Source organism: Chinchilla lanigera, unplaced genomic scaffold (assembly GCF_000276665.1).
Source record: "Chinchilla lanigera isolate Chin_1 unplaced genomic scaffold, ChiLan1.0 scaffold00006, whole genome shotgun sequence".
In the NCBI taxonomy this organism is placed as follows: domain Eukaryota; kingdom Metazoa; phylum Chordata; class Mammalia; order Rodentia; family Chinchillidae; genus Chinchilla; species Chinchilla lanigera.
This window is the reverse complement of record NW_004955407.1, coordinates 40914408-40939850: the sequence shown is the minus strand read 5'-3', so window position 1 is coordinate 40939850 and position 25443 is coordinate 40914408. Positions and strand designations below refer to the sequence as shown.

At 54.4% G+C, this 25443-nt stretch overlaps 1 protein-coding gene across 3 annotated transcripts; it reads left to right on the top strand.

Annotated features, from left to right (window-relative positions):
• Fam3b (family with sequence similarity 3, member B) lies at positions 1–25443 on the top strand. 3 transcript variants are annotated; one of them, XM_005375853.2, is made up of 8 exons: positions 1–79; positions 8678–8821; positions 16196–16319; positions 19064–19122; positions 20332–20382; positions 21170–21257; positions 22191–22323; positions 25312–25443. In XM_005375853.2, exons 1-8 carry the CDS (start codon positions 28–30, stop codon positions 25399–25401), a joined length of 741 nt encoding a protein of 246 aa, XP_005375910.1. In that variant the 5' UTR covers positions 1–27; the 3' UTR covers positions 25402–25443. The 3 variants fall into 3 exon arrangements, with proteins under 3 accessions (XP_005375910.1, XP_013361599.1, XP_013361602.1); XM_013506145.1 differs by having other exon boundaries at positions 21158–21257; XM_013506148.1 differs by lacking the exon at positions 1–79 and adding an exon at positions 7751–7855 and having other exon boundaries at positions 21158–21257.

Sequence of the window (25443 nt, the reverse complement as noted above, 5' to 3'; positions counted from 1 at the left end):
GGCGGAGGAGGGGCACGGCGGGACAGGATGGAGTGGGACACGCGCGTCGGGGTTCGCGGAGCCCGGAGCTGCGGAGGCGGTGAGAATGGGAGTAGGGACGCGGGGGCGGGTAGAGGGTGTTTCGGAGACGGCGCCCACCGGGGTGACGGGAAGAGGGTGCGGGAAGTGGGTGCGGGTAGGGGTCGGGTCGGGTTAGGGCTGTGAGTGCCCAGTCCCTGAGCCACTCCCCGGGACCGAGCCGGCCCCTCTGTACATCACCCCTGTGGGGTGGGGTGCGGGTGCGCCTGAGGGCAAGCGTTTTTTCTGTCACGGTTTCCTGTGATGCCGAAACTCCGCTTGTTCCTTCCATGATTGCTTGAGTGAGAGAGGCGCAGCCTGACCCCTGGCGGAGCCACAGCGCCCTTTGGGGGCTTTTGCACCCACACCGTTCCAGCGCCTTCCTTGGTCTCTTCCTTCATCCTCCTTCACCCTCTGACGTGAGCAACTGTCTTCCTTTGTAACCTCGGAGGTCGCTGATAGCCTGGCACTCTGGAGGCTGAGGCAGGAGGGCTCCTCTGAGTTCAAAAACAGAACAGTGGCTCTGGCTCTGGCTCTGGCTCGGGCTCCACCAGCTTTTATGCTCTGCGTTCTCCTGGCCTCAGCCAGCGTGGCCAGCAGAAGTCGCTTTGTGAAGAGTGAGAACCAGCAGCAAAGGAGTGCGATTGTGTGTGGGTTGGTTTTGCGATTCACACACGTCGAGTTCCAGATGGGGTGAAGGCCTTGGTCCCCGGGACTGGTGCAGCCAGGAGGAGGAGCGCGTGGGGACTCACGGGCACGCCTTTCCTTGCTCACGGAGGACCAGGGACCTCCGGATTGGGTTTGTCTGCAAGGACACGTGGCTGCAGGGGCAGGGCCGGGAGGTTGGAGACCCAGGGCCCACCCAGTGACTGGGCTGCAAAGGCCCCTGTGTGCACCGCAGCTGCCCGATGACCAAGCTGTCCAGGGCTCCGGGCAGTGGACAGCGTCGTGTACCACCTGCCGTGCAGTGACCCCAGGCCACTTTCTGTCTCCCAGTGGACGATGTCACTTCCGTGCCGCTCGAGGTCATGACTGTTGGGAGCCTTCCTCCCTAAAGACAGGTCACCCCACCATAAGGACCACCAGGTGCTTCAATTCTGCTCGAATTCAGCTTCTTCCTGCTCACAGCTCTGGGCCAGTGTGGCAGGGCTCGGCAGAGGCATCTAAGGACCACGTGGAGTGCAGGTATCAACTCCTGGCGCAGTTGCAGGCCACAGAGCCCTCCAGACTGTGGGGCTCTTCCCCCGCCTCCCAGCTCTGTCTCAGGCTGGTCTCTGCTGCCCAGGGCCAGAGCCAGCGGCTGGTCTCTGTGGGCAGTGCCTGCTCCACCCGCAGCCTCCGGATCACCACGGGGTTTCTGCACTGACACGTCGGCACCTTCAGAAGACCTGCCCTGCTGAGACACCGCACTGGGCAGCTTGGCAGGCAGCGAGCAGCACTTCTGGGAGTTTTAGTGTCCTTCCTGATGCCAGGCCCCGGGGCCTGCTGCAAGCCCAGGCTGTGTCCACCCACCCTGCCCTGCTGTCCAGACTAGAAAAGACGTGGCCCCACGTGGCAGCTGTCCGTCCTTCCGTGGAAAGCAGGGTGTGTCACTGAATGCAGTGTCTCTGGGCTTCTCTCCAGGCCTTTGTATCCCAAACAGAGAACTGGGCAGGATCCACAGGAAGGGCAGCCAGGGCACACATTTACTGAAGGTAGAAGAGAAGCGTGCTCAGCAGGGTGTCAGTGGGCCGGTGAGACGGCTCATAGCAGCCTGAGAACAGGGCCAAAGGGTCTTTGTATCCAAAACCCTAGCGTCCTCACCTTCTCATGCTGGTGAGGTGTTGGGTGGTCGTCCTATGGAAGGCTCACTTGGGTTCACACCCTGTGCAAGCTGTCCAGTCAAAAAGTTTGATTGCCTTCCTGTCCCGTGTAAATGAAGAAGCAGGAAGTGTCTTGATTGGCTGTACCTGTATGCAAATGAAGGATTGGAAAGAGCGTCTTCTGATTGGTCCAGGACAGCACCTTTCTGCCTGGTTCTGTGTGCAGGAGGACAGGAGGGCCCCTCCCTCTGTGCCCTGTCCCTGGTGGACTGGCTCATACTGTCAGCTCACCCTGGCAGCTTCTGTGGGCTGGGTTCCGCCTCAGGGGTTTGTGGGCTAGTCCAGGTCCTGCCAGGCAGGGCTCGAAGGCTCTGGGTTTCCCCTCACCCACCATAGTGCTGCATGGAAGCCGCTGCAGGTTCTGATTTAGCAGGCAGGGCTGGAAGATCTCACTGCCTCAGCTTCCTCCTCGCCCCTCTGGTCTCCTACTGACATTCTGTCACTAGCCCCAGGTCCTGGTGGCCCACAGCAGCAGCGGTGTCTGTCTGTGGCACTGCATGACCCTGTCCTGGAGGACACAGGGACCTGTGTGCTGGTGTACTGAGCTGCCTGCAGCCTGCTGGCCTAGCCTCCCTAGGGACCCAGCTTTGGGCACCTCAGCCGCATGTGGCTTGGCCTCGTCTGCCTTGTTCACGATGCATGCCGCGGGCACACGCAGTGCCTGGTGCCCACTTGGCACCCACTAAGCACTTAGCCCATGGAATGATTTGGAGGAGGACCTGTGTCTTCCACCGAGCTCCTGCCTTCTGGTTTCTGGTCTCCAGAGTTTACGTGGCGGCCCTCAGGGTGGGAAGGGCCCTGCAGAATCAGCCCGCCTCGGGGCTGTGCGGTCCCAGCGTGTGAAGTGCTTTCTGCTGACCTGGAAGTTGCACAGCCGTACAAGGCTCTGAATGACATCACCTCCAATTAGCTGAGGCTCGGGCTGCCTGGAGGCTCTGTGGGTGAGACGCTGTTTACGGGAGTCTGACAGGAAGTGCTCCTGCATTGGAGGTCGTCTGCCCAAATGTGTTCTGTGCACCACCCTTCTAATCCTCCAAGAAAGAGAACTCCCAGTTCCTAGATTAAAAAGATGAAATTCAAGAGTATTAAATACATTGCCTCAAACTAGGCACCATAGCATGTGCCCGTGACCTCAGCACTGTGGGAGGCTGAGGCAGGAGGGTCACAAGTTGCAGTCCAGGCCGGGCGACTTAAGTGATTTAGAGAGGTCCTGTCTCAAAACATTTCACAAGGGCTGGGGATGTAGCTCAGTGCAGAGACACTCAATTCAACCCCCAGTGCCACCACTGTCTCTACCACAGCAGCAACCAGCAGTAACATAAATACCACCCAGATCCACAGTGTGGGCGGAACCGTGACCAAAACCCAGTCTTCCCCATGCCGGATCCTCCGCTGGTCCCCTCAGCGTCCAGATTTTGGATGCAGCAGTGGTGCTCAAACTTGTTTGACCTCAGGCCCCCATTTTTACCCTTACCCTGACTAAGGGTACTGTGGATGTTGTTGTTTTGTTCTCTCTATTGCTTGTTAGACGTGAGAAAATCTGAAAATATCTATTAATTCTTTTAAAAATAACAGTCACATAGCTATGACATTTTAGTATTAGTATGGTGATGGAAAATAACTTCCTTTCCCGGAAGAAATTCCTAGAGAGAAGGATGGCTGCAATATGCATTTCTCCCTCATCTTCATGTCCCCAGGGGAGACCTGGGCTCTAGCTTCCTCTCCCCAGCTGCCCTGGGTGTTGTGTTAGTTGCAGGTATGGAGAGGGTCTGGCCTCCCGCAGATCTGTGGTGGAAATGCTTCTCAAACAACCCTGGTCCTTTTTTTCTTTGGTACTGCCCCCAAAGCATGATCTGACCACACAGGGTGAGTTCAATGATGGCCCATATTCAGTGACTGGGCCACCCAGGGACTACCCTAGAATGACAGTGACCCAGCCTGGTGGTAAAAGCAAACACAAATTATTTCTGGAGAAGTTACTCTTTGCTTTAAACATAATGTTGGGCACACAGCCAGCCAACCAGGAAACTCGGGCTGGAGCCAAAGAAAGTTTCAGAGTCTTCTGATGCAGTGGAACAATAAGATACAGGCTCTTAGCTCGCTGGGGATTATGGGCAAGGGATTATGAGTCAGCCAAGGGGTACCTGCGGGAACCAGGAAACTACAAAGTAGTAGTGGTCTGTTTTGTTCTGTTTTGAGACAGGGTCACATGTAGTTGAGGCTGGCCTTGAGCTCACTTTGTAGCCCAGGCTGGCCTTGAACTTGCAATGATCCTCCTGCCTCAGTCTCCCGAGTGCTGGGATTACAGGTGTGCGCCACCATGCCTGGCTCCAAAGCAGTTTTGAGCACTTTCTAAATAGAATTTGTGGAATAAGGACAGTACTTTGAATAGATTTGGTGACAGCAGATGACACACAGCTGAACATGTAAGTGTGAACAGATTGGAAGGTAGAGTCAGGAGGAGCTAAACAGTGCAACGCAGAGAAACAGGTGAGATAGGAACAGAAGAAAGAGCAGGTGATGCTGAGAGACAGTGCATATTGGGCAGCTTTCCCACCACTGGAAGGCAGTGGTGGGAAACACCCACAACTTGAAGTAGGAGAGGTTGGATGTGGCTGACAGTCTCGGGGGGCTCAGTCCATGGTCACTGTCTCCAAGACCGGATCTTAACGGTGGAAGAGTGTGGTGCAGAGCAAAGCTGCTGAGCTCACTGTGTGGGGGTGGGGAAACAGAGCAGGGGAACAGCACCAGGGAGGAAGGGGTGAGGGGCCAGAGGGACTCAAAGTCACACTTCCACGACCACCCAGACACACCCAGAAATATGCTTTGCTAGTGTCCTGGGCCTTTCTTAACTCAGTCAAGTTGACACAGTGAAGGTTAACCACAAGCAAACAGAGTTGGCCACCTACAGAGGGACAGGAAGGAAAGGTAATATCCAGGAACTCCTAGACATTGCAGCGCAATTACCTAAAAAGCTAAAGCTAACTCTTGTTCAAAAGGTAATAGCCTTTTATGTGGTTGGGTGTTTTGAGGTGGCCGGTGAGGTGGCGGGCTTGCGTCTCCCGGATGCAAGCAGACAGGAGAACTTGAGCGTTGTGACTGCCAAGGTCGCCATTAGTGGACCCTGGAGCTGTCCTGTGGTTCAAGCAAGGTGACCCTCCAGGAGAGAATAAACATGGGACCACAGGGGTCCTATTGGAATCCTTGGTCTCTGTCTGAGGGACTTTAGGACATTCAAGATTTCGTGTCACCATTCTGAGGCCCTCACAACATCTTCCTGCTGCACAGTTTGAAGAAAGATTTCCAAGTCCAGCTTCTGGAAGCCCGAGGAAACAGGCAGTTCTCAGGCTGTGAGTGGGGCTGGAAAGTGGTTTCACGTTGTTGGAGGACTCTGGCCAACGTCTGTTCCAATGCAGAATTTCCACACCCTATATTCAGTAATCCACTTTAGGAATTTGTTCTGAGCCTACCCCACATTCACGTATGCTTCATGGCAGTCTTTTCTTGTAGCTGAGTGTAATTATGCCTGTTTTTCTTTGGGGTTGTGTCTGGCTCAGGCCATGACAGGATGAGGGTGCTGAGGTCAGACGTGTGAGTGGTTTGCTGTCTACGGCACAGCCGCTGTGGACTGAATCGGGCCCTGGTCGCCACATTCACGTGCCAGGGACCTAACTCCCAGGGGAGGGGATAGTGTATACCGAAAGGGGCACGGTCGAATGGAGAAGGAGGATGTCCAGCATGCATGAAGAATGTGCACAACTCAATGAAGAATAAACTCGGTTTGAAGGAGGCCAAGGACTTGACTAGATGCTCCTCCGCGGACGCCATGCAGTTGGCCGAGAAGAACAGGAAAGGATGGTCAGCGGCGTTCTTCGGTGGGCGTGCAAATCAAAACCACGGACAGCCATCCCCTCACACCCGCCAGGACGGCTGCTGCGAACGCCCCCGGCGCGAGCCCGTGCGGGCAGGCTGTGGGGCAGCGGCGCCTTAGCCTGGCCGGCGGGACCGTGAGGTGCTGTGGTTCCTGTGGATCACGGAACGGCAGCTCTTGGGACAGCTAAAGCTGCAGCTGCCCCATGACCCAGCAGCCCCATCTCTGACTTCATGTCCCAGAGCACTGAAAGCAAGGTCTCCCCAGGATACTTACACACGTTTCTCCGGGCAGCGTTATCTGCAGTAGCCAAGGAGCAGAAGCGGCCCGCATGTCCATGGATGGACGGATGGACGGATGGACGGATGGACAGATGGATGTGGCGTGTGCATACAATGAAACTTCATCAGACTTCAAAGGAGACAAACGCGTACTGTAACCCTGAGGACGCTGAGCTGTGTGAAATAAACCAGCACGCGGAAGGCAGAGACCCTAGGACTGTGCTTATGGGAAGACCCGGAGAAACTGCAGTATAGACAGAAAGCAGCGTGGTGGTTGCCAGGTGCTGGGCAGAAGGACAGGTGGCGAGGTAATGTTTAACAGGCACACAGCCTTAGTTTACGAGATGAAACCATCCTGGAGGTCAACAGGGAACGTACTTTCCCGAACTCTGCCCTGGATGAGGAGGGACACTTGGTATTATGCTTTTTTTTAATTTAACTTTTTTTTCAACCAAAACTGTTTAAAAAAATGAAAAAAAAAAAAAAACCAAAAAAAAAAAAAAAAACAGAGACGAAAGCCCCACTTCTGAAATCAGGCGAGCTAATGACAAAGGTAAAATTCTTGGTAGAGGAAATCAAGACTCAGTCCCCTGATCTTACTCACAGTTGGGCACAGCTGGAGAGTGGCTCTCGGGGGCTGGTGGGTGGCTCGGCAGTAGGGACACTGAGGCAGGCTACACCAGGCCCGGTGCCATACAGTTCTGAGTCCCCACCAAGACCGTCCCCGCCTTCCAGCCTCTCAGGTTTCGGAGGATGTGGGCGGTGTGCACTGGAAGATGGCAGCCGTGTTGCCCACAGGACACACAACACTCTACGGGGGCTTCTCAGGAGCCGCACGGCTGTGGAGGGGGGATCATGGCCAGCCTAGAAGGATGTCCCCAGCAAGCCCAGGGTGCCGGGTGTCCTGTGGCTGAAGCCCTGGGATTCTTGCAAGAGGAGAACTGGAGGGGCCAGCTGCAGAGCTTGCTTCTGGGACCTCTTTCTGCAGAAGAGACAGGTTTCTCTTGGAGCCCTGACTTGCCTGGAGCCTGGATGTCCTACTGTGGTGTAAGCCGCCGTGACTGCGCCAGGTCAGAGTGCGGGAAACCCAATGCGTGTTTGCACTGAAAGTGCTCCCGGAGGGCAAACGCAGGCTGTTCTGCGTGGGGTCCGGATGTCGGATGTCGTCTGGGGTGATGACGCCTTCACACCCTGGAGTCTGTGCCCTGGGGCCTGTGGGAGCTGTCCCTCCCCATGAAGGCGTCTCTCCTTCAGTCAGCAGAGGATGGAGCAGGCTCGGGTTCATTGCTGGCTGTGCCAACAGCGCATGGGCACCGTGCCGTCCTGGACAGGCACTCTGGGATGGAGTTTGGAGGTTAAAGCGCTCCGCCATGCTTCCTTTGGCAGCCTTTCCTGTTGGGAGACGTTGGTTGGCAATCTGGGCGCTCCTGGCATCACGGCATCTCGGTGGCTTTTTTTCAGCAGGGCTTCTCGGGGCATCTCCAGCCCAGCACTCGGTCAGCCCCAGGGAAAAAGTCCTGTGTAGCCTATGACCTGAGCTCCAAGGTGCAGCCCTGGACACCGCCCTGCCCGCACCTACCTGGCCCGCTGCCCTTGCAGCCTGACAGATCCGCACCTGACATTTACCTGTACCCAGCCCGCCCCTTGCCTGAGGATGGAGGAGGAGGGTGAGGGCGGGGCCCCTCCCGAGTCTCCTCCCTAAGCCTCAGTGAGGCTGAGGCTCTCACAGGTGCTGGCGGGGGTGGTGGGGAGCAGCGCCAGGAAGATGCGCCCCGGGGCTGCAGGTGAGTGTGATTATCCCCCCCCTACCCGCGCTGTGCAGAGGGGGAGCAGGGTCTGGCTGGAACCTACCACAAGGAGTCCAATGGGGGAGGTCAGCAGGGCCACTTCCTGTTCCCCTGGGACTGGAGTTCCCCAGGGGCTCCGAGCTGGAAAGGGGCTGGGCAGCTCTCCCTGCGTGGCAGGGTGGGTGTGACAGTTCGCCTGGAGTGCAGGCTTGGGTTAGTCGGCCAGGGGCCCCAGGCCGGCTCCTTCCCAGCAGATGTCCTGGGCAGAGGACCAGTGCAGGCTGGCGCCTGGCCTGGGGGACACTGTGGGACCCTGGTGGGACATCTGTGGCTGGAATAAGAGTCCAAGCCACACCAGCAGCCTGGGGACCCGTGACAATGAAGAGGGCAGTGCGTCGGCTGAACGTACCTTTCCCGTCCCTCCAAGTACCTGACCCTACAGGCTATTCGAAGAGGCAGCGGGGAGAGGAGAACCCCTTGCCCCGCCCCCCCCCCCACTGCACAAAGCTGGTTTCCCCTCCCTGCCCCGTGTGCCTTGGCTCACCTGGCACCTGGCCTTGGTCTCACACATCCTTTACACAGGGATTGGCGTGCCTGCTGCAGCCCCAGGACACTGGTCCCGGTTCCGTCCTGCGCCAACATGGAAGGGTCACTTGCACTTCGGCCTGGGGTCTCTCACACTCCAGGAAGCTCTGCTGCATATGTAGGAACCCCACCTCTTAGGATGCCCGCCTGTGTATGAAATACTCCTGTTCTACGTCTTTTAATGCATGCATATGTTGGCTCTGCTGACGTCTGCTGCCTCTGTCCTGTCCCTAGGCGCCTTCAAGGCCTTGTTCCTGGTCTTTGCCGCCCTCTGCGCCTGGTACTCTGGGTATCTGGTGGTGGAGCTTATTCCCGACGTGCATCTGACCAATGCCATCTACAGCATACGGAGCATCGGGGAGAAGCCTGTCCTCAAAGGTGAGCATGGGACTGCCAGGAGTGACCCCAGACCTGCAGCCTGACCTTCACATGATCTCTTGAGGCCCCAGGTCAAAACCTAGGAGAGGTTCAGGTCCCCAATTCTGGAGGCATGTTCAGTTTTCTAAAGGAATGAGCCAGGTGCAGTGGCACACAGCTGTAGTCCTAGTACCTAGGAGGCTGAGGCAGGAGGATTGCTGCATGTTCAGGACCAGCCTGGGCTACATAGCGGGACCAGGTCTCAAAAAAAGTAAAATCTAAAGGAATGACCATCTTGAAAACCAGCAAAGCAGCAGTGAGTTTTGGAAAGGACTTGAGAGAAATATCAGGCACCTAGAAGGAGTTTCCAATCAGTACCAGAAGGGTGTCTCAGCCCGCACCCAGGACAGGTGGAACTGTCTGTCGCCTAGCGCATTAGCCCAGAAACCCAGCTTCTCTTGTGCCTGCCACGGGGGAACAGACAAGGAGAAAGAAGAGGGAGCCGGGCTGTCAAGTTCTGTAGGACTCAGAGGGTGGCAGGCGGGGTCCCAGCGGGTGATGCTCTCTGGCCTCTTTCCCAGTGCAGTGTCCCCATCTCCTCAGCTGCCGTGACAGTGCCACAGCCTGGGCAGCTGGTCAACCACAGAAATGCCCATCCCATGGTCCAAGCAGCTGAGATCAAGGTGCCAGTGGAGGTGGCCCCTATGACAACCCACTTCCTGGTTCCCATGTGGTGCCTTTCTGAGGGTCACTGTGTTCTTTTTTTTCTAATATAAAATTTATTTTGTCATACTCAGTCCTAGAAAGACCATGTCATTGCAAAAGGAAATGCCCATCGCCAAAGCCCATTTATTTATTAATGCATCAGGTGTTGCACCATCCCCTGACCCTGCCTGCGTGGCCAAGGTCCACCCTTTACCTCTGGAACCCTCAGAGGGTCTGGGCCAGAGCCGAACAATCAGGTAGGAAACGAACCAGAGAAACTTGAGCCGGATGCATACAGGGAGAATATTTGGAATTCAGCTGGAATGGGGAACAAATGCAATTACAAAATTATACTGGAACCCTGCGGAACGTCAGGGAAGTAAGTCAGCGGTACCCTTTCTAAAAACTCGTTGCAAGTTGATGCCTCTATGTTTTTAACACAGCAAGTATCAAAAATTAATTTGTACAAACTTTAACACCTATAAAATGTTTTAAAAACTTTTATGGAAGCTATTCATTTTATGATGCTATCCTCATCCGCATTATTTACCGGATCTGGCACCATGTGACTTCTGGCTCCTCCCCAAAGTCAAAATGACCATGACAGGGAAATGTTTTAAATCCACTCAGGACACTGAGGCAGCCAGAACAGCGCAGCTAAAGCCACCTGTACCTGCAGATTCTGCAACCTGGGGGTCCAGACGTTCATTCACTCATCGGTTCAGCAAACATGGACAGACTCCAGTGTGGGCTCAGCGGTTTGGGTGCTGGGACGTGGGGATAGTAAACAAACTCCCTGAGTTCACTCGTGGAGAATTGTTTAAAAGAGAAAAGAAGGTGGGTTAGTGGGGAGGGGTGCACGCTGATAAAACACAGCCCAGCAAGGCAGGGCCGGGCTGGCAGTGTGGTGGACTGGGCGTGCATGGGCACCGTAAACACCGAGGATCCTCGCCTTCTCCTGGGGACCTACCTAGTTATGACTCACTGAGACCCCCTGGCCATGCCCAGTGTGGGAACGTCAGTGTCCTCTGTACCCTAGCCCCCAACAGCTCGGTCTTACGGGGCCGCTGCTGGCTTCCTCGCTCACTGTGCCCCTTTGATCAGCCAGTCACTGAATCAATCAGTGGATTGATTTTTAAATTCAAAAATAAAAATCGTCCATGTCTGTGTCTTTGAACGTGGTCTGACCTGTGCAGGTGTTGTGGAACGGTTAAACGAACACAATTAATATGCACCGACTCGCAGTCACGGTTAAGTGGTGAGAACTGGTGGAGTCTCCTCCCCTGACGATTTTCGAGTGTATGATGCGTTGGTGCACAATGGATCTCTTAAATAAGCTCTGATCTCCTAACTAAAATTCCCAGTCCTTGGACCCACATCCACAGCCCTGCACCCCGCCCAGCCTCTGGTGACCACAAGTCTACCTTCTGCTTCTTCAGTTTCACTTTTTTTTTTCAACTTCAATTTTTTGGATTCCACCTGAGCGAGATTTTTATCTCCCAAGCCTGGCTCATTTCACCTAGCAGAATGTCCTTGATGCTTAAAAAAAAATGACAGAATTCCCTTCTTTTTAAAGGCTGAGTAGTATTCCATTGTACACATACACCAAGTGCTCATTCATTCATTCATTGATGCATATGTGGGCTGGTTTTGTGTCTTGGCTGCTGTGAATAATCCTGCAAAGGAATCAGGAATGTGGGTGTCTCCTCAGTGCACTGATTTCATTTCCTTTGGAAATAACCAGAGTCTCAGGGCAGTGGGAATCTGGGCTGCCTGATCATTCTTGTGTAAATGAGGACCTGTGTGCTGTCTCACTTGATGGTTGTCACACTTTACATTTCCCAAAGCAAGGCGCACAAGTTCCTCCTCTCCCCCTGCTGACCACAGCTCGTCTTGAATTTTTCTGAAAATAGCCGGAATTCTAATAGGTGCAAGGTGAAGAATCATTGTGGTTTTTTAATTTGCGTTTTCTGGTGATCTGTAATGCTGAGCACCTTTTGTGTATATTCCCTGGCCACGTGTATGACTTTGTTGGAAAAATGTCTACTTAGGCGCCTTGCCCATTTTCAAATCAGATCTTAAGTGTACCTGTTATTAGCTGCTGAGCACCTGTACGATTGGAGCATTAGCTCTTGTTGGAGGATACTTTCTCCTCTTCTGTTGGCTGTCTCTTCACTCTTGGATCGTTTCCTTGGCCGTCCAGAAGCCTTTTCATTTGATATAATTCCATTTGCCTTTTCTGCTTGTGTGGCCTGTATTTTTGGGGTTATATAAAAAAAACATTGCCTGAACTAATATCATGGAGCTTCCACCTGTGTCTTCTGTAGTCCTTCCACCATTCCAGTTCTTCATGTTTATGATCCATTTTGAGCTGATTTTTGTGTGTGATATGAAATGAGAATCTAATTTTATTTTTCTATATGTGAATGTCCAGCTCTTTCAGTATCCTTTATTGAAGAGACTGTGCTTTCGATGATGAGTTTTTTGGGAACTTGGTCAAAAATCAAATTACAGTAAATGTATGTGGGCTTATTTCTGGATCTGTCCTGTTCCATGGGTCGATGTGTCTGTTCTTAGGGTAGTGCCATGCTGTTTTGATTGCTAGAGTTTCAGAATATAGCTTGAAATCAGGTAGTGGGATGCCTCAAGACTGCTTTGGCTGTTCAGGGTCTCTTGGGATTCCAAACACTTTTTAAATTGTTTTTCTGTTTCTGTGGAGAACACTATTGAAATTTTGGTAGGGGTTGCACTGACTCTGTGGATCCCTTTGTGTACTATGGACATTGTAACAACACTGATTCTCCTAATTCAGGATATTTTTCCATTTCTGTGTGTCGCTGTCAGTTTCTTCCATCAGTACATTACAGCTTTCAGTATGCAGTTTTTTCACCTCCTTGGCTAAATTTACTCCCATGATGTTGTGTAGTTACTGTCAATGGGGTTGTTTTGGCTAGTTTGTTGTTAGTGTGCAGAAACGCTACTGATTTCTGTGTATGGACTTTGTATCCTGCAACTCTGTCAAATTAGTTCAGCAGCTCTGTTTTTCACGGAGCCTAGGGGTTTCTAAGTCACGTCCTTAGCAGACGAGACAATTTAATCTCTCCCTTTCCGAGTTAGGTGCCTTTTATTTCTTTTTCTTGCCGCGTCACTGTGCCCAGGGCTTCCAGTACTGCCCTGAACAGAAGGGGAGAGAGTGGCGTCCGTATCTTGTTCTGATCTTAGAGGACGCGTCCTCCGCTGCTCACCGCTGAGGGTGATGCTGCCGCCGCCCTCCCTTTAAGCCCAGCTTGCTCTTTTTTTCTATACCAGGTTTTCTACTTGATCTTTTTTTTTTTCTTGATGTGGCAGTTCTTACTATGAATACCTCTTTGTGTTGTGTTGAGGGACATTCCTGCTTACCCTAATCTGTTGAAAAGTTTAATTCTTTTAATGATGTGAGGGTGTGGAATTTTGTCACAAGGTTTTTTTCTAAACCTACTGATGTCACCAGCGCGTTTTGTCCTTCGTTCTTAATGTGGCAGACGACACTGGCTTTCAGACGTGAAATCATCCTTGTGTGAGTTGTGCGGAATGCGTGATTCTCTGTGCTGCTGCGTTTCAACTGTTAATACCTTACCTGCAGCTTCGGCAGCTGTGTTCCTCAGAGACACTGGCCCATCACGCATTCCCTCTCAGTGCCCTTGTGTAGATTTGGTGTCAGGGTGATGCTGGTCTTACATGGCGAGCTTGCATGTGTCTCTGTTTTTTATTCCATTTGGGAGAGTTTGAAGAAGATCAAGATCATTTCTTGGAATGTTCGGTGGAACTGAGCTGTGACGTCTTCAGCCCTGGACCTTTGTTTGGCAGACCAGGAGGCTTTCGTAGCTGGCTGGGCGTCACGACTTGACTTTGGTCTGTTGGGACGTTCTATTTCTGCATGCTTCAGTCTCGAGAGGTTGTTTATTCCTAGGAATTGACAGAGTTGTTCTAGGTTTTCCAGCTTGTTGACTTAACTTGTTCAAATTATGGTCCTTTGTACCTCTGTGGTATCAGCGGTGATGTGTCCTCTTTCCTTTCTGGTTTCATTTGAGTCTCATTTTTGTCTGAATTTAGCTAAGGGTGTCTCAGTTTTGTCCATCTTTATTTTTTTAAATTAACTCTTTCATCAATTCTGTTATCTTTCTGGTCTCCATCTCTTCTGTGACCTTTGTTATTTCCTTCCTCCTCCTCCTTGTAAGCTTGGGTTGTCCTACTTTTTCTAGTTCCTTGTGGTATAGTCTTTGGTTGTTTAAGATCTTTTCCCTGTTGAATGTAGGCGTTTATTACTCTGCACTTCCTTCCTGGAGCTGCTTTTACTGCATCCCATCGGTGTGTTCCTGTTTTCATTTGTCGCCAGATATGTTTTAATTTCTTTTTTAGCTTGTTTTGATGCATTGGTTGTTCCAGAGAGTGTTGTTTAGTGTCTACATATTTGTGAATTTCCTGAAATTATTCCTATTATTATTATTATTATCATTTGTATTTTTGAGACAGTTTATGTAGTTCAGCCTGGCCTTGAACTCACTTTGTAGCCCAGGCTGGGTTTGAACTCACAGCGATCTTCCTGCCTCAGCCTCCCAAGTGCTGACATTACAGGTGTGTGCCACCATGCCCGGCCAGTTACTTCTCTTTTGATCTCCAGTTTCCTGCCAGTGTGGTGGGAAGGCACCTGATGTGATCTTACTCTTCAGTTTATTAGGCCCGTTTTGTGGCTTCCTTTGGGCTGTGGGCTGGAGAACGTGTATGAGGAGAGTGTGGCCTTGTGCTATTCCACGTACGGCTCTGCGTCTGTCTTCAAGGCCCATTGGGCCTAAGGAATAGTTCAGAGCTGCCGTGGTCCTAAGGTTTCTGTCCCCCGGGACTCACCCTGTTGTAATTTAATTGCTGATGGGGCCCAGAGGGAGGCCTTTGGGGAAATGATGGTGTTACAAGGGTTCTTCTCTCAGGGATGGGGCCAGGGCCTTTGTACAGAGATGGACGGGGGGTTTGGGCCCTTTCTGCCACCTGAAGAGGGCAAGGATGCAGCATGAATGGGTGCCCAGTCAACCCCTGATCTGCTGTTCCTCGGAACTTGGGCCCCCAACCTTTAGGACTATAAGGAAATCAACTTGTGTTGTCTACAGATTTCCTAGTCTTGCCTTTTTGTTTTAGCGTGCTTAAGGGTCCAAGACAGTGTCCCACGTTTCTGTGCTTTTTCCTGTCTGGATGGCTCGCACCTTGCTGGGCGTGGAGTTTGGAGGCCACACGCTGTGACGGCCGGCGGGCTGTCTGTCCCCAGAGGCCTCTGGGTGTTCACCTAGGTGCTCAGATCGGGGGTAGACATATATATTTAGTTATTACATCTTTTGGATGAGCCCACCCCTCTATTATTATTTAATGATCCTTTTTTTTTGTAGTTTGGCTTAAAGTCTGCTTTTGCTAAATGTGGCTACTCCTGTCAGCTTCCATTTGCCTGCAGTATTTTTTTCCCACCCCTTCACTTCCAGTCTGTGTGTGTCCTTACAGGTGACGTGAGTCTCTTGCTGACAACAGCCATATAGTCGGGTGTTGATTTTTTTGTCCGTTTTCCTACTTCAGCCTCGCCAAGTTCTTTATCTTTCAATTGGAGCATCTGGTCTATTTTTGTTTGGGTGACTTTCTAGGGAAGGACTCCGCCTCTTCTGCTGTCATCCTGTTAATCATCTTCCAGGGCTCTCGCAGACGTCTTGTGCCCTTCTTGAGCTCTTCCTTTGTGACTGGATGATTTTCTGTAGCAGCATCTTTTGATTGCTTCATCTTGACATTTCGTATACCCCACAGCACGGCACTGCCTGTGTTTCCTGGCTCCTGTGTACTAGGTCAGAAAAGCAAGGTCACCTGCAGTGCAGACAGCCAAGTCCCAGTCTGGCCTGCAGGGTGAGGATGTTTCTGGAATCTTCCTCTGGGGCTTCATAGGGGCTGAGCATGTAACTGAGCGTGAGGGGCACAGGGTGGGTCTAGGGATGAAGGGTGCCAGGGCCGGCTACCCCTCACATCCCATCTTCGGGAGTCAACCCTCCCACCTTGCTGACCCCTGGGAAGACATCGGCAGGCCTGTCTCCGTGGATACCCCTGCACCATGGGCAAAATGGCTGAGCTCTTATGCTGCAGTGAGAGCGTGGTGATCTGATATGTGTGTGTGTTTATGTGGTGTGTGTGGTACGTGGCATGGTGGGTGTATGTGTGTTAGGTGCAACATGTTGTGTGCTGTCTTGTGTGTGTGGTACAGCCTGTGTGTGTGCATGTGGTGTAGTGTGTGTGCAGTGCTACATGCTATTTGTCTGTGCAAAGATGGAAGCTGCACACATTTCTGCACAGGCACTGTGCCGCCAGCACTCCGATTCCTCGGAACCTTGATACTGTAACGCAGACGTGCCTCGTACCTGGGAATGCCCCATAGGATGAGCGTCTGTGGGCGGGGATCCCCAGTGCTTTTGAGATTGCCATGCCTGCTCGCCCCCTCCCTGCGGGGACAAGGTGGACGACGTGGGCTGTGCCTCAGGGAACCCCGGGACCCACTGAGCCAGGAAACGGCCCCTTGGTGCCCCCACCTCCAGTGGGACTTGCTGGATGAGCTCTGGGCTGGGGTGCTCCCCAGCAGGGTCCTCTGACAAGTAATAGTGATGTTAACTGCTGAACTCTTGCTCTTTGCAGCCCCACCCCCCAGAAGGCAGAAATGCGACCACTGGACCCCATGTCCTCCCAACACCTACGCCTACCGGCTACTGAGCGGCGGGGGCAGAGACAAGCACGCCAAGATCTGCTTTGAGGACGAGCTGTGAGTATCAGCATGGTGCTGGGGGGTTCTGGCTCCTCCTCGGAGCCGGCCCAGAGGAGAGCCGCACGTTCCTGACCACGCTGAGGCCGAGTGGAGGTGGGAATGCCACGCTGTGTCCCTGGGCCAGGGCGCTCGTGGCCCCGCACGGCTGGCTGCGCTGTCTCTCTGTCTTGGTTACATTTGGTTTATGCTTCGAATATGGGGCAAGGCCCTCCCAAGTCACGGATGAAGCCCGGCTGGCAGGCTTTCCCGGTTGTGCTTGGGACCTTACCCTCCTGTGTCACAGCTCTGTTAACCGCGTCCCAGACGGAGCGAGCCGGGGATGTGCCCTCCCTGCGACACAGTTTCCCAGGGCAGCCGCCCGAGCCTGGGATTTTCCGTGTGAGGAGAGTTTCAACTGCAAACTCGGTTAATGTGGTCAGCATAGTTCCTTGCATTGCCTGGCCTTGAGAGCCCGCACTGCACTGCTTTCTAGAGAGCTCGGCTCACCTAGTCCTGCTGCTGCAGACCTGCAGCCAGCCATTTTTCGGGAGAGACGGCTCATCTAGTGCGGCATTCAAGACCAAGACCTGGGCCCTCGGGGTGTCGGGGCCACGGGGCAGCACTGCAGCGAAGCCCTTCAGTGGCAGGCTGCAAAGGGCATTTCTTCCCCCAAAAGGAATTTCTACTTCTTATATTACTGTTTCCACCCTCATTTAACATTGAAGGGCCTCCCCATGCTTAGATTTTACTTTTCAACTCATTTCCTTCAGTTACGTGATTCAGAAATGAGTGTTATGTTGCCTAAAAGCATACTCGGAGAAATCCCCCCCAAATGCTCCAGTTCTCTTGTTTTCATCTCCATGTTTTTGGTATTAATTTCTTGTTTACCATTTCAGTGCTTCATGGCAAAAAAAGCTCTTTCTACATAATTAATACATGTGTGTGTTTGTGTGTCATTTATGCATATGTGCATGCATACACGAGTGTATACATATATGAATATAGGCGTATAGGTGGTGTATGTGTCTATACACACAGACTCCTTACACACTAGGTTGCAAGCACTACACACTTTGCACTTCATTCTCTTCACCTAACAGTATAATAGAGATGACTCCACAACAGTTCATACAGATTTTTCTCCATTTCTTTTTTCTGGTGCATTGTATTCTGTAGCATGGTTGCAATCATAGTTTATCACCAGTGGGCATTTCTAATGAATGCAATTTTTTACATTACCAATAATGCTGCAGTGAGCAACCTTGTGAATATGCTGTCTTATAATGCAATTAGTTGTGCTAAAGTGGACACTTGTGTGACCACTGTCCGTCCCTGAGACACTGTCTGTACCCGAGTCCCACGGCTGATAACCCACAACTTAAAGGAGGAGAGCTTTATCTTGTTCAGTGTTCAGAGGGTGCAGTCCATGGTTGGTTAGCTCCAAAGCAGGAATAGCACAGCAGGAGGGTGTGGTGGAGGAGAGCGGCTCACTGTGTCGCAGGCAGGAAGCAACGAAGGGAAGGAGGGAGGAGCTGGGAATGACCATGCACGCCTCCAGGTCATGCCCCAGCGACCCACCTGCAGCCAGCCCTGTCCTCTAACAGTGTGTCCAGCCATGACCTGGGGAGAGGAATCCTCAGATGCGCACAGCACCCCGTGATCCAGTCGCCTTCCCAAAGCCCCACCTCTGAACACACGAGACTTTGGGGAGCATTCTAGTGTAAACCTGAAGGTCATCACCAGTACCCCATACCCCCTGTGTGCCCTTCCCGAGGGCATCGCTTCTTCCCTTACTGCCTGCTCGCGAGAGCCCTTGATTCTCCCACGGCGATCATTGCTTTTCTTGGCGGTTTTACTGCTGATTCAAGCATTGCGAAAAACACTGTTGCTTGATTTTGTCCGTCTGAACTCTGCATAAACACAGTGGTCAAAAGCACTAAGCCTCTGTAGCAGGACAGCGGAGGGGCCGTCCGGTGCACCTGCCCGAGGGAGACTCTGAAGTCCTGCACCCACTCTCCCAGGCGCGGAGAAGAGATTTCCCCCGGATGCCGTCCTATCCCTGATACTAGAACCGGGCAGAGAGTACATTCACACTCGTGCCCCCACTCCTGTGTGTGCACTCACTCCCACCCCCACACCCATTTGCACACTCACATGTGCCCCCACACCCGTGTGCACACTCACACGTGCCCCCACTTGTAGTTCCCAGAACCGTCCATATGATTACTGTTTCCATGAAAGCATGCAGTCTTTCTGGTTTAGGGGTAAAATCTTAAAATTGATGTTTCTTGAATCTATTTAAAAAGGTAAAAGTAAGTGGTGCGATGTAAGGAGGTAAACTGGATCAAACCGGGTAGGGGACGGAAGGTGCTCCAGGGGTGACACCAGGCTCTGTCACACTCGGGGGAGGAGGTGGGGCTGTTGGAAAACCACACTTGGGCTGCAGCCACGTCTCCTGACCCAGCCGTCCAGCCTCCCGTGTGGAGATGCGGGTGCTCACGGCCGGGCGAGTGTGAAGAACGAGACAGCCCCCCCCAACCCCCGAGCCTTTGGCTTGTGATGTGACATCAGCGCAGCCCTCCCTGGGGTCGGAGTCTGCAGAGATGGGCTGGTGTGTGGGCAGCGAGGGTGGCCGCCTCCCTGGGGTGCACCCAGCCCTGGCTGCATCTGCGACAGTGGCCAGACCGGCCGTGTGCAGGGCGGCCCTGCAGGCTGCGGCCGGGCGAGAGCGGTGGCTGGGCTGACGCGCGCTCCCGTTTCAGGCTCATGGGCGAGAAGATGGGGAACATCCAGCGAGGGATAAACATCGCCGTCGTCAGCTGTAAGTCGGCGCTTCTCCCGCTTCCCTGGGGGTCCCGAGGGGCTTCGCGCAGAAGTCTGGGGTGTCCAGGCCGCTCGGACTTGGTCCCGTCTAGGGCTCTATTTTAATGCACTTTAAAGCTGTGTATTTACTTTGACAAGCCTTGCTCTTCGGACTGTTAGTGGTTCCAGGGACAACAAAAAATTAACCAAAAACAATGTAAAGAAGACGAAGGTGAGACCGAGCACACCCAGGCAGAGGCTCAGCGCAAACCCAGAGCAGGGTCCTGCGCTGCTGCGCACCTCCACCCCCGGACGTGTCAGCCGAGCGACACCGTCTGCCCGGGGAGAGTTCCCCACAGGGTCCAGGGCAGGGCTGGAAGCCTGGGCTGGTGACGGCAGGGCTGTGGCCAGTGACACAGAATGCTGCCAGGCGAGTGGCCATGGAGACCCTGATGTTCAAGGTGGGAAGGAGCGAGGCGCGCTTGTGCTTCCCGGGACAGGCGGAGGGGAGGAGAGAGCGCTGAGACCTCGCTCGCATCACGGGGCCCCGTGCCTGGAACCCAGGCTGACAGCAGCACAGCTCACAATGGCTCAAGCTTGAAAGCAGCCTCTGCGCCCGTCAGCAGATGAAGGGACAAAGGACACGTGGCGTTTGCACACCAAGGAGCACTACTGTGCCGTAAAGAAGGATACACTTGAGTCCTTTGTAGAACAGATGCACCTTGAGACCACAGTGTCGAGGGACATTTATCAGACACTCCAGCTTAGATGTCACATGGTTTCTCTCACGTGAGCAACCCAGTGTATGAATAGATCCCAGAGCACAGTAAAAGACGGGTAACAGGAGACGGAGGGAGCTGCAGACATAAGGGACCAGGAGATGGAGGGGGGAGGAGGGGGGGACAAAGCATTGAGGCGTGTCACTTGTGTGCCGGCTCCCCTCGAGGAATGGACCATCATGTCCTGCAAGCGTGCGCTAATAAAAGTAGACGTAAAAAAGTGAAAAGAGCAACTGTCAGGTGCAGACAGCTCGCAGCAGCTGCCCGGCACTGTCCCTGCCCCTCTGCCCCAGCTGGTCCCTGCTCAGGAAGCGGCCTGCTCCGCCCCAGCTGTCTCATCTGGGGAGTTTCCCCTCAGGGAGAGGGAAGAAATGAGCCCTGAGGGCCCGGGCCACCACCACACGCCCTTCCAGGAGCTCCCTTTAAAATGCTGTTTCTTTTACTTTCAGATGTAACTGGGAAGGTCACGGCCACACGATCTTTTGACATGTACGAAGGCGGTAAGGAAGCTGTCTTCCTGTTAAAGTTAAGATGAATTTTAAACATAAAGTAGACCCTGAAGAGAAACCGAGGCACCAGCTAAGAAACAGTGAGAGAGTGTGCACTTCAGCCTGCATTTCTGGGATGTAGGTTCGGTGGGCGCACTTCTCAATTGCAGATGTGAGGCCCCTGCTCTACGATGTCACCCTTGAGCTGGGTGTGGTGGTGCACAACTGTAATCCCAGCACTCTGGGAGGCTGAGGCAGGAGGATCTCGAGTTCAGCCCCAGCCTAGGCAGCTTAGTGATTTAGGAAGACAGTTTGTCAAAATTTACAAGAATAATAAAAAGGTTTGTGGGTGTAGCTTAGTCCAAAGGCCCTGGGTTCACTCTCTAGTATCATGGGGGTTGGGGGTGGGGCGGGAGGGAGGAAGGTGTCACACTGGGGTCCAGCTCCTGGAGGATGAGGACAGCTAAGAGGTGGGCGCGGGGCTGGCTCAGCACCTTCGGGGACTGGTTTCTCCTGGGGCATCTCCAGAGTTGCTGCTAGCCCAGCTCCTTGCTCAGGAGGAGCCGTGCTCTCGTGTGGCTGTCGGTCACCCCAGCACTCCTGTGAGGTGTCTGCACAGTGCCCTCAGCTTGTCCCCAGGTGTCCACGGAAAACAGCGAGGACAGTGGTTGCTGGTCAAGACCAGCTGTGGTGGCCAGGGGTTGGAGTGTATAAGGAGGCTGAGGCGGGAGGGAGCCCCGGCCAGGGCAGGGCCCCCGTGGCTGGCAAGGACCCTAACCGCCTGCAGGTGACCCTGCAGATAACTCCACACCCATGACCCAGTTCATTCAGAGCGCACCCGCGAAGTCCCTTCTGCTCATGGTGACCCACGACGACGGGAGCACCAGGTGAGAGGGGACAGAACCGCTGTGGGGTCCCTGACACTCATCCTCGGGGAGCACGGGAGGTCCGTGGGCAGCGGCTTCTTCCAGGCAGAGGAACGGCGGCGGTGACCACGCAGAGCAGGCGTGTCACAGCAGAGTGCCAACTAGAGCGTGCCGGGGCTCGGGCCCCCGAGCTGCAGTCAGCAGACACAGGGCGGACGCGGCTCGGCTCCTCCACACAGGAAGACCAGCCCCGGGGTAGTGGGAGGGGACTTGCAGGAAGGGGAGAGGAGGTAGAGGGCATTTCAGAAGGCGCACACACACCCCTCCGGACCCCAGCACCTCCCGAACGTGTCTGACCTCAGATTCCTCCAGGATTTTTCTCCCTGCACACTCACTTTGCTGACCATCGGCAAGAGGCCCTCTGACCTTCGCTTTCGTCACCCACGGCTTCTGCCCGCTTTAGCTCGGGGTCGGCAGGCGTGGGGCAGGAAGGATGGCTGACTGGCGCTGGCTGAGTGTGAGGCTGGGGTTGCGCCTGAACACGAGGGCCTTTCAGAATCACGAGTGAAGATTCTGTGCCCCACATAGAGGCCTAGCTGGATGTGGTGTGCAGGCCTGTCATTCCAGCACTCTGGAGGCTGAGGCAGGCAGGTTTAAGCCCAGCCTGGGTAACTGAGTGACTTAACAAGACCTTGTCTCAAAGTAAAAGGGGTGGAGATGTAGCTCGGTGCAGAGGCCGCAGGTTCAGTCCCCAGGACTATAAACACACTGAGGCCGAAGCGGCTCTGGACAGGATCCGCCGTTAGCGGAAACGTGAGGTGCCCCCCAGCACGCCTGTCTGTTCAGCTGCCGTCCGGTGCCCATCCAAGGGCAGCGGCGGGACACAGCAGGGCCGAGGGTCCTGCCCGGTGCGCGTTGTCTGGGGCCGGCCTCACACCGCCTCTTCGCCCCCAGACTGAAGGCTGACGCCAAGAACGCCATCGAGGCGCTGGGAAGCAGAGAGATCCGGAACATGAAGTTCAGGTCCAGCTGGGTGTTCCTGGCGGCCACCGGCTTCGAGCTGCCCGCGGGACTCCCGAGGGAGAAGGTGAGCGCGACCAGGGTCCCTCCTGAGCGGCCGTCACCCTCTCTGTAGGTCCCCGGGTGGCGCAGGGCTTTGGAAAGCCAGGCCCGCTAGGGCTGCGGAGTCCCACTTCTCACATCTGCTGGAAAGTGAGGGCTTGGAGTTGGTTTCCCCACCCGCGCCCGCTGCCGCCCGCCCTGGCGTCTCCCCTCACACAGAGGTCAGGGTCCCACTGCCTCTGCTCTGGGGACAGGGACGGCCTCCACTCGGGGTGGCAGAGGCCGCGCACCAAAGGCCTCGGAAGAGCACAGGCGCCGAAGAAACATTCGGTGATCAGACCGATGCAGCTTCACCATCATGGGGTCTTTTGATTGCTTGTTTCTCTTTTTTGAGGCAGAGTCTCGCTACAAACTCACTAGGCTGGCCTGGAACCCACTGCGTAGCCCATGCTGGCCTCAGACTCTTGGGGATCCTCCTGCCTCAGCTTCCTCAGGGCTGGGATCACAGACACCTGGCTCGTGGTGCTGTTGCAGTGACTTGCCCTGTGATCGATTGTGCCCCCTCCCATTATTTGTGAAAGTAAAGCACAAAAGAACAAAGTCCTACCGTGTGAGCCCCAAGTGACCGTGAGGTCCAGCGAGCTCAAAGCGGACGCCTCCGGGGTTGTCGCGGCAGCCTCTCTTGGCCTGGTGGAAGAGAGCTGGTTCAGGAGCAGGAAGTGGGCTGTGTGGCCACGGAGCTAGCCCCCTGGGGTCACTTCTGATTCAGCCCACTGAGGCAGAAGACGAGGGCTGGGCGATGTGGGGCCTGTGACCTTCTGAGAGACCCTGTGTCCTCGAGCTCTGGGCTTGGGACTGCGGCTGTCCTGGCCCAGTGTCCACTGTGCCACAAGCCAGGAAGGGCGGTTTCCGGGGCCCTGCCGCGCAGCTCGTCACCTGCCGTGGAGTCAGATGCTATGCTGCAGAGACCCGGCGGGAGCGCCGACCACTGCTGCCTGGACCCACGTGGCTGAAGGCGGCGTAAATCTCTGTGACTGTGGATCAGGCAGTGATTTCTTAAAGATGGAGCCGCTGATGACAGAGGGGAAGTAGATAAACTGGCGGTCATCAGCATTAAAGCCTTTTCTGCTGCAGAGAACACTGTAAAGTAAAACGAAGAGAGCCCGCGGCGTGGGAGTGGATATTTGGAAATAACAGACCCAGGTCCAGAATACATACAGAACTCTGCCCTCCCCTCCCCTCCCTTTCCCTCCCCTTGCCTTCCTTGCCCTTTCGTTTTGTTTTCTTTTTGAGGCAGGGTCTCACTGTGTAGTTCAGGCCAGCCTTGAACTCAGTGTGTAGCCCAGGCTGGCCTTGAACTCATGGTGACACTCCTGCCTCAGCCTCCCCAGTGCTGGGATTACAATTATGCGCCGTGTACAGAACTCCCACAAATTGACCATGAAGTGAGCACACTCTTACAGTGGACACAGGGCTGGAATACACGTTTCTTCAGAGGAGATGCGCCAGGCAGTGAGCACGTGGAGAGGTGCAAATGAGAATCACAAGGAGAGGCCGCCTTGCCCTGTCCTCACAGGAGGGAAACTTTTCACCTGCTCTGTGCTTCGGAAGAAACGCACGGAGATGGCACTTCCAGCAGCTCCTCACAGTTGGAGCAGTTACCAGGGGACCCGGCAGGCACCCCGTGGGCCCCGCTGGAGACAGCGGGCCACCTTCCCCTTGGCCCTGGGCTCAGGGCGGCAGAGCATTGTGGTGCAGAGCGACCCCGCGCGGAAGTAGCATCAGCAGCCGCCGAGCCCAGTGTGGGCTAAAGCGCGGCTTGGCTGTGCCGTGGGGCGGCCTTCCTCCGTCTAGCAGCCGCAGGCCCCGTCCTCGCCAGCCCTGGGACGAATCTGAAGACAACGTGCCAGTGATGGGAGCCAAGCGCAGTCAGTGTGTGGTAGGAGTCAAGCGAGCTCTGCAGTGCAAGCGGTGGGCTAGGAGAGGGGCAGGGCGGCGCTGGAGCTCTGTGGTCCTCCTCACGGGAGGCAGGGCTTCGTGACTGACCAGAGCGTTACCTGCACATCTTGCCAGGATACGACAGCCCTGTGGTGTCGGGGACTGAGGCCAGAGCCCTCACACTGCGCCACACACCCAGCCCTTCTGTAAGTTTTCATCTTGAGACAGAATTTTGCTAAACTGACCAGGCTGGCTTGAACTTGTGATCCTCCTGCCTCGGCCTCCCAGAGTGCTGGCATCAAGTGCGTGCAGCACCACACCTGGCTTTAAGGGTGACTTTCACAGTTTGTGACTCATACCCCAGTCACGTTCTGTTCTAAGGGGGGCGTGGCGCTAAACTCCCAGAGGGGAACGCACACTGTTTCACCCAAGCGCTCGGTGAGGGGCCCCGGCGTCTGGCGGAGTTGAATCTGTAAAGGGCTAATGGCACCTCACGTGTGAACACACGCATCTGGGTGACAACTCTAAAGTACTTGGAATAATACGGGCTGGGGAGAGGGAGGGGATGCAGAGAGATCGAAGGCATGTTTGCGTGCCTATTCCAGCTGCACATGAGGAGTGCCTGGTGTACTGCAAACCTGAACTGGTGCAAGCCACAGTTTCTAAAGACTGAAAGAGAAAAAAATACATCCCTGCTCCCAGAGCTGAAAACTGAACGCCACAGCTATGTTTTCCGACGTGGTGGCTACCAGCAGCTAAATTTGCAATTACGTTTTAATTTATTACAATTAAGTAGAATTATACCTCTGGCCCACTGAGCCACATTTCTTAGCTAAGTGTGGCTGGTGGCCACATGGCCGGCAGGACAGCATGTAGAACATCTGCGTCACAGGACATCTGAGGCCCCATTGGGACGTCCTTAAGAGTCATGTTGGGAGGAAGTCAGCTGCCGCACTCGGGCCAGTGGGCTCCAGGAAGTGGCTCTGTCCGTGTCACTTTGCCCACGGCTCACCCAGGTTAAGTACCTACCCACTGGCTTACTGAGTAATAAAGCTCTTTCTTCTCCCTCGTGCAGATCAACCACTCCGACAGTTCCAAGAACAGGTACTCCGGCTGGCCCGCAGAGATCCAGATCGAGGGCTGCATTCCCAGGGAGCCAAGCTAGCGCTGCGCGGCCCTCAATAAATGTGTTTGTGTGGACAAGGCA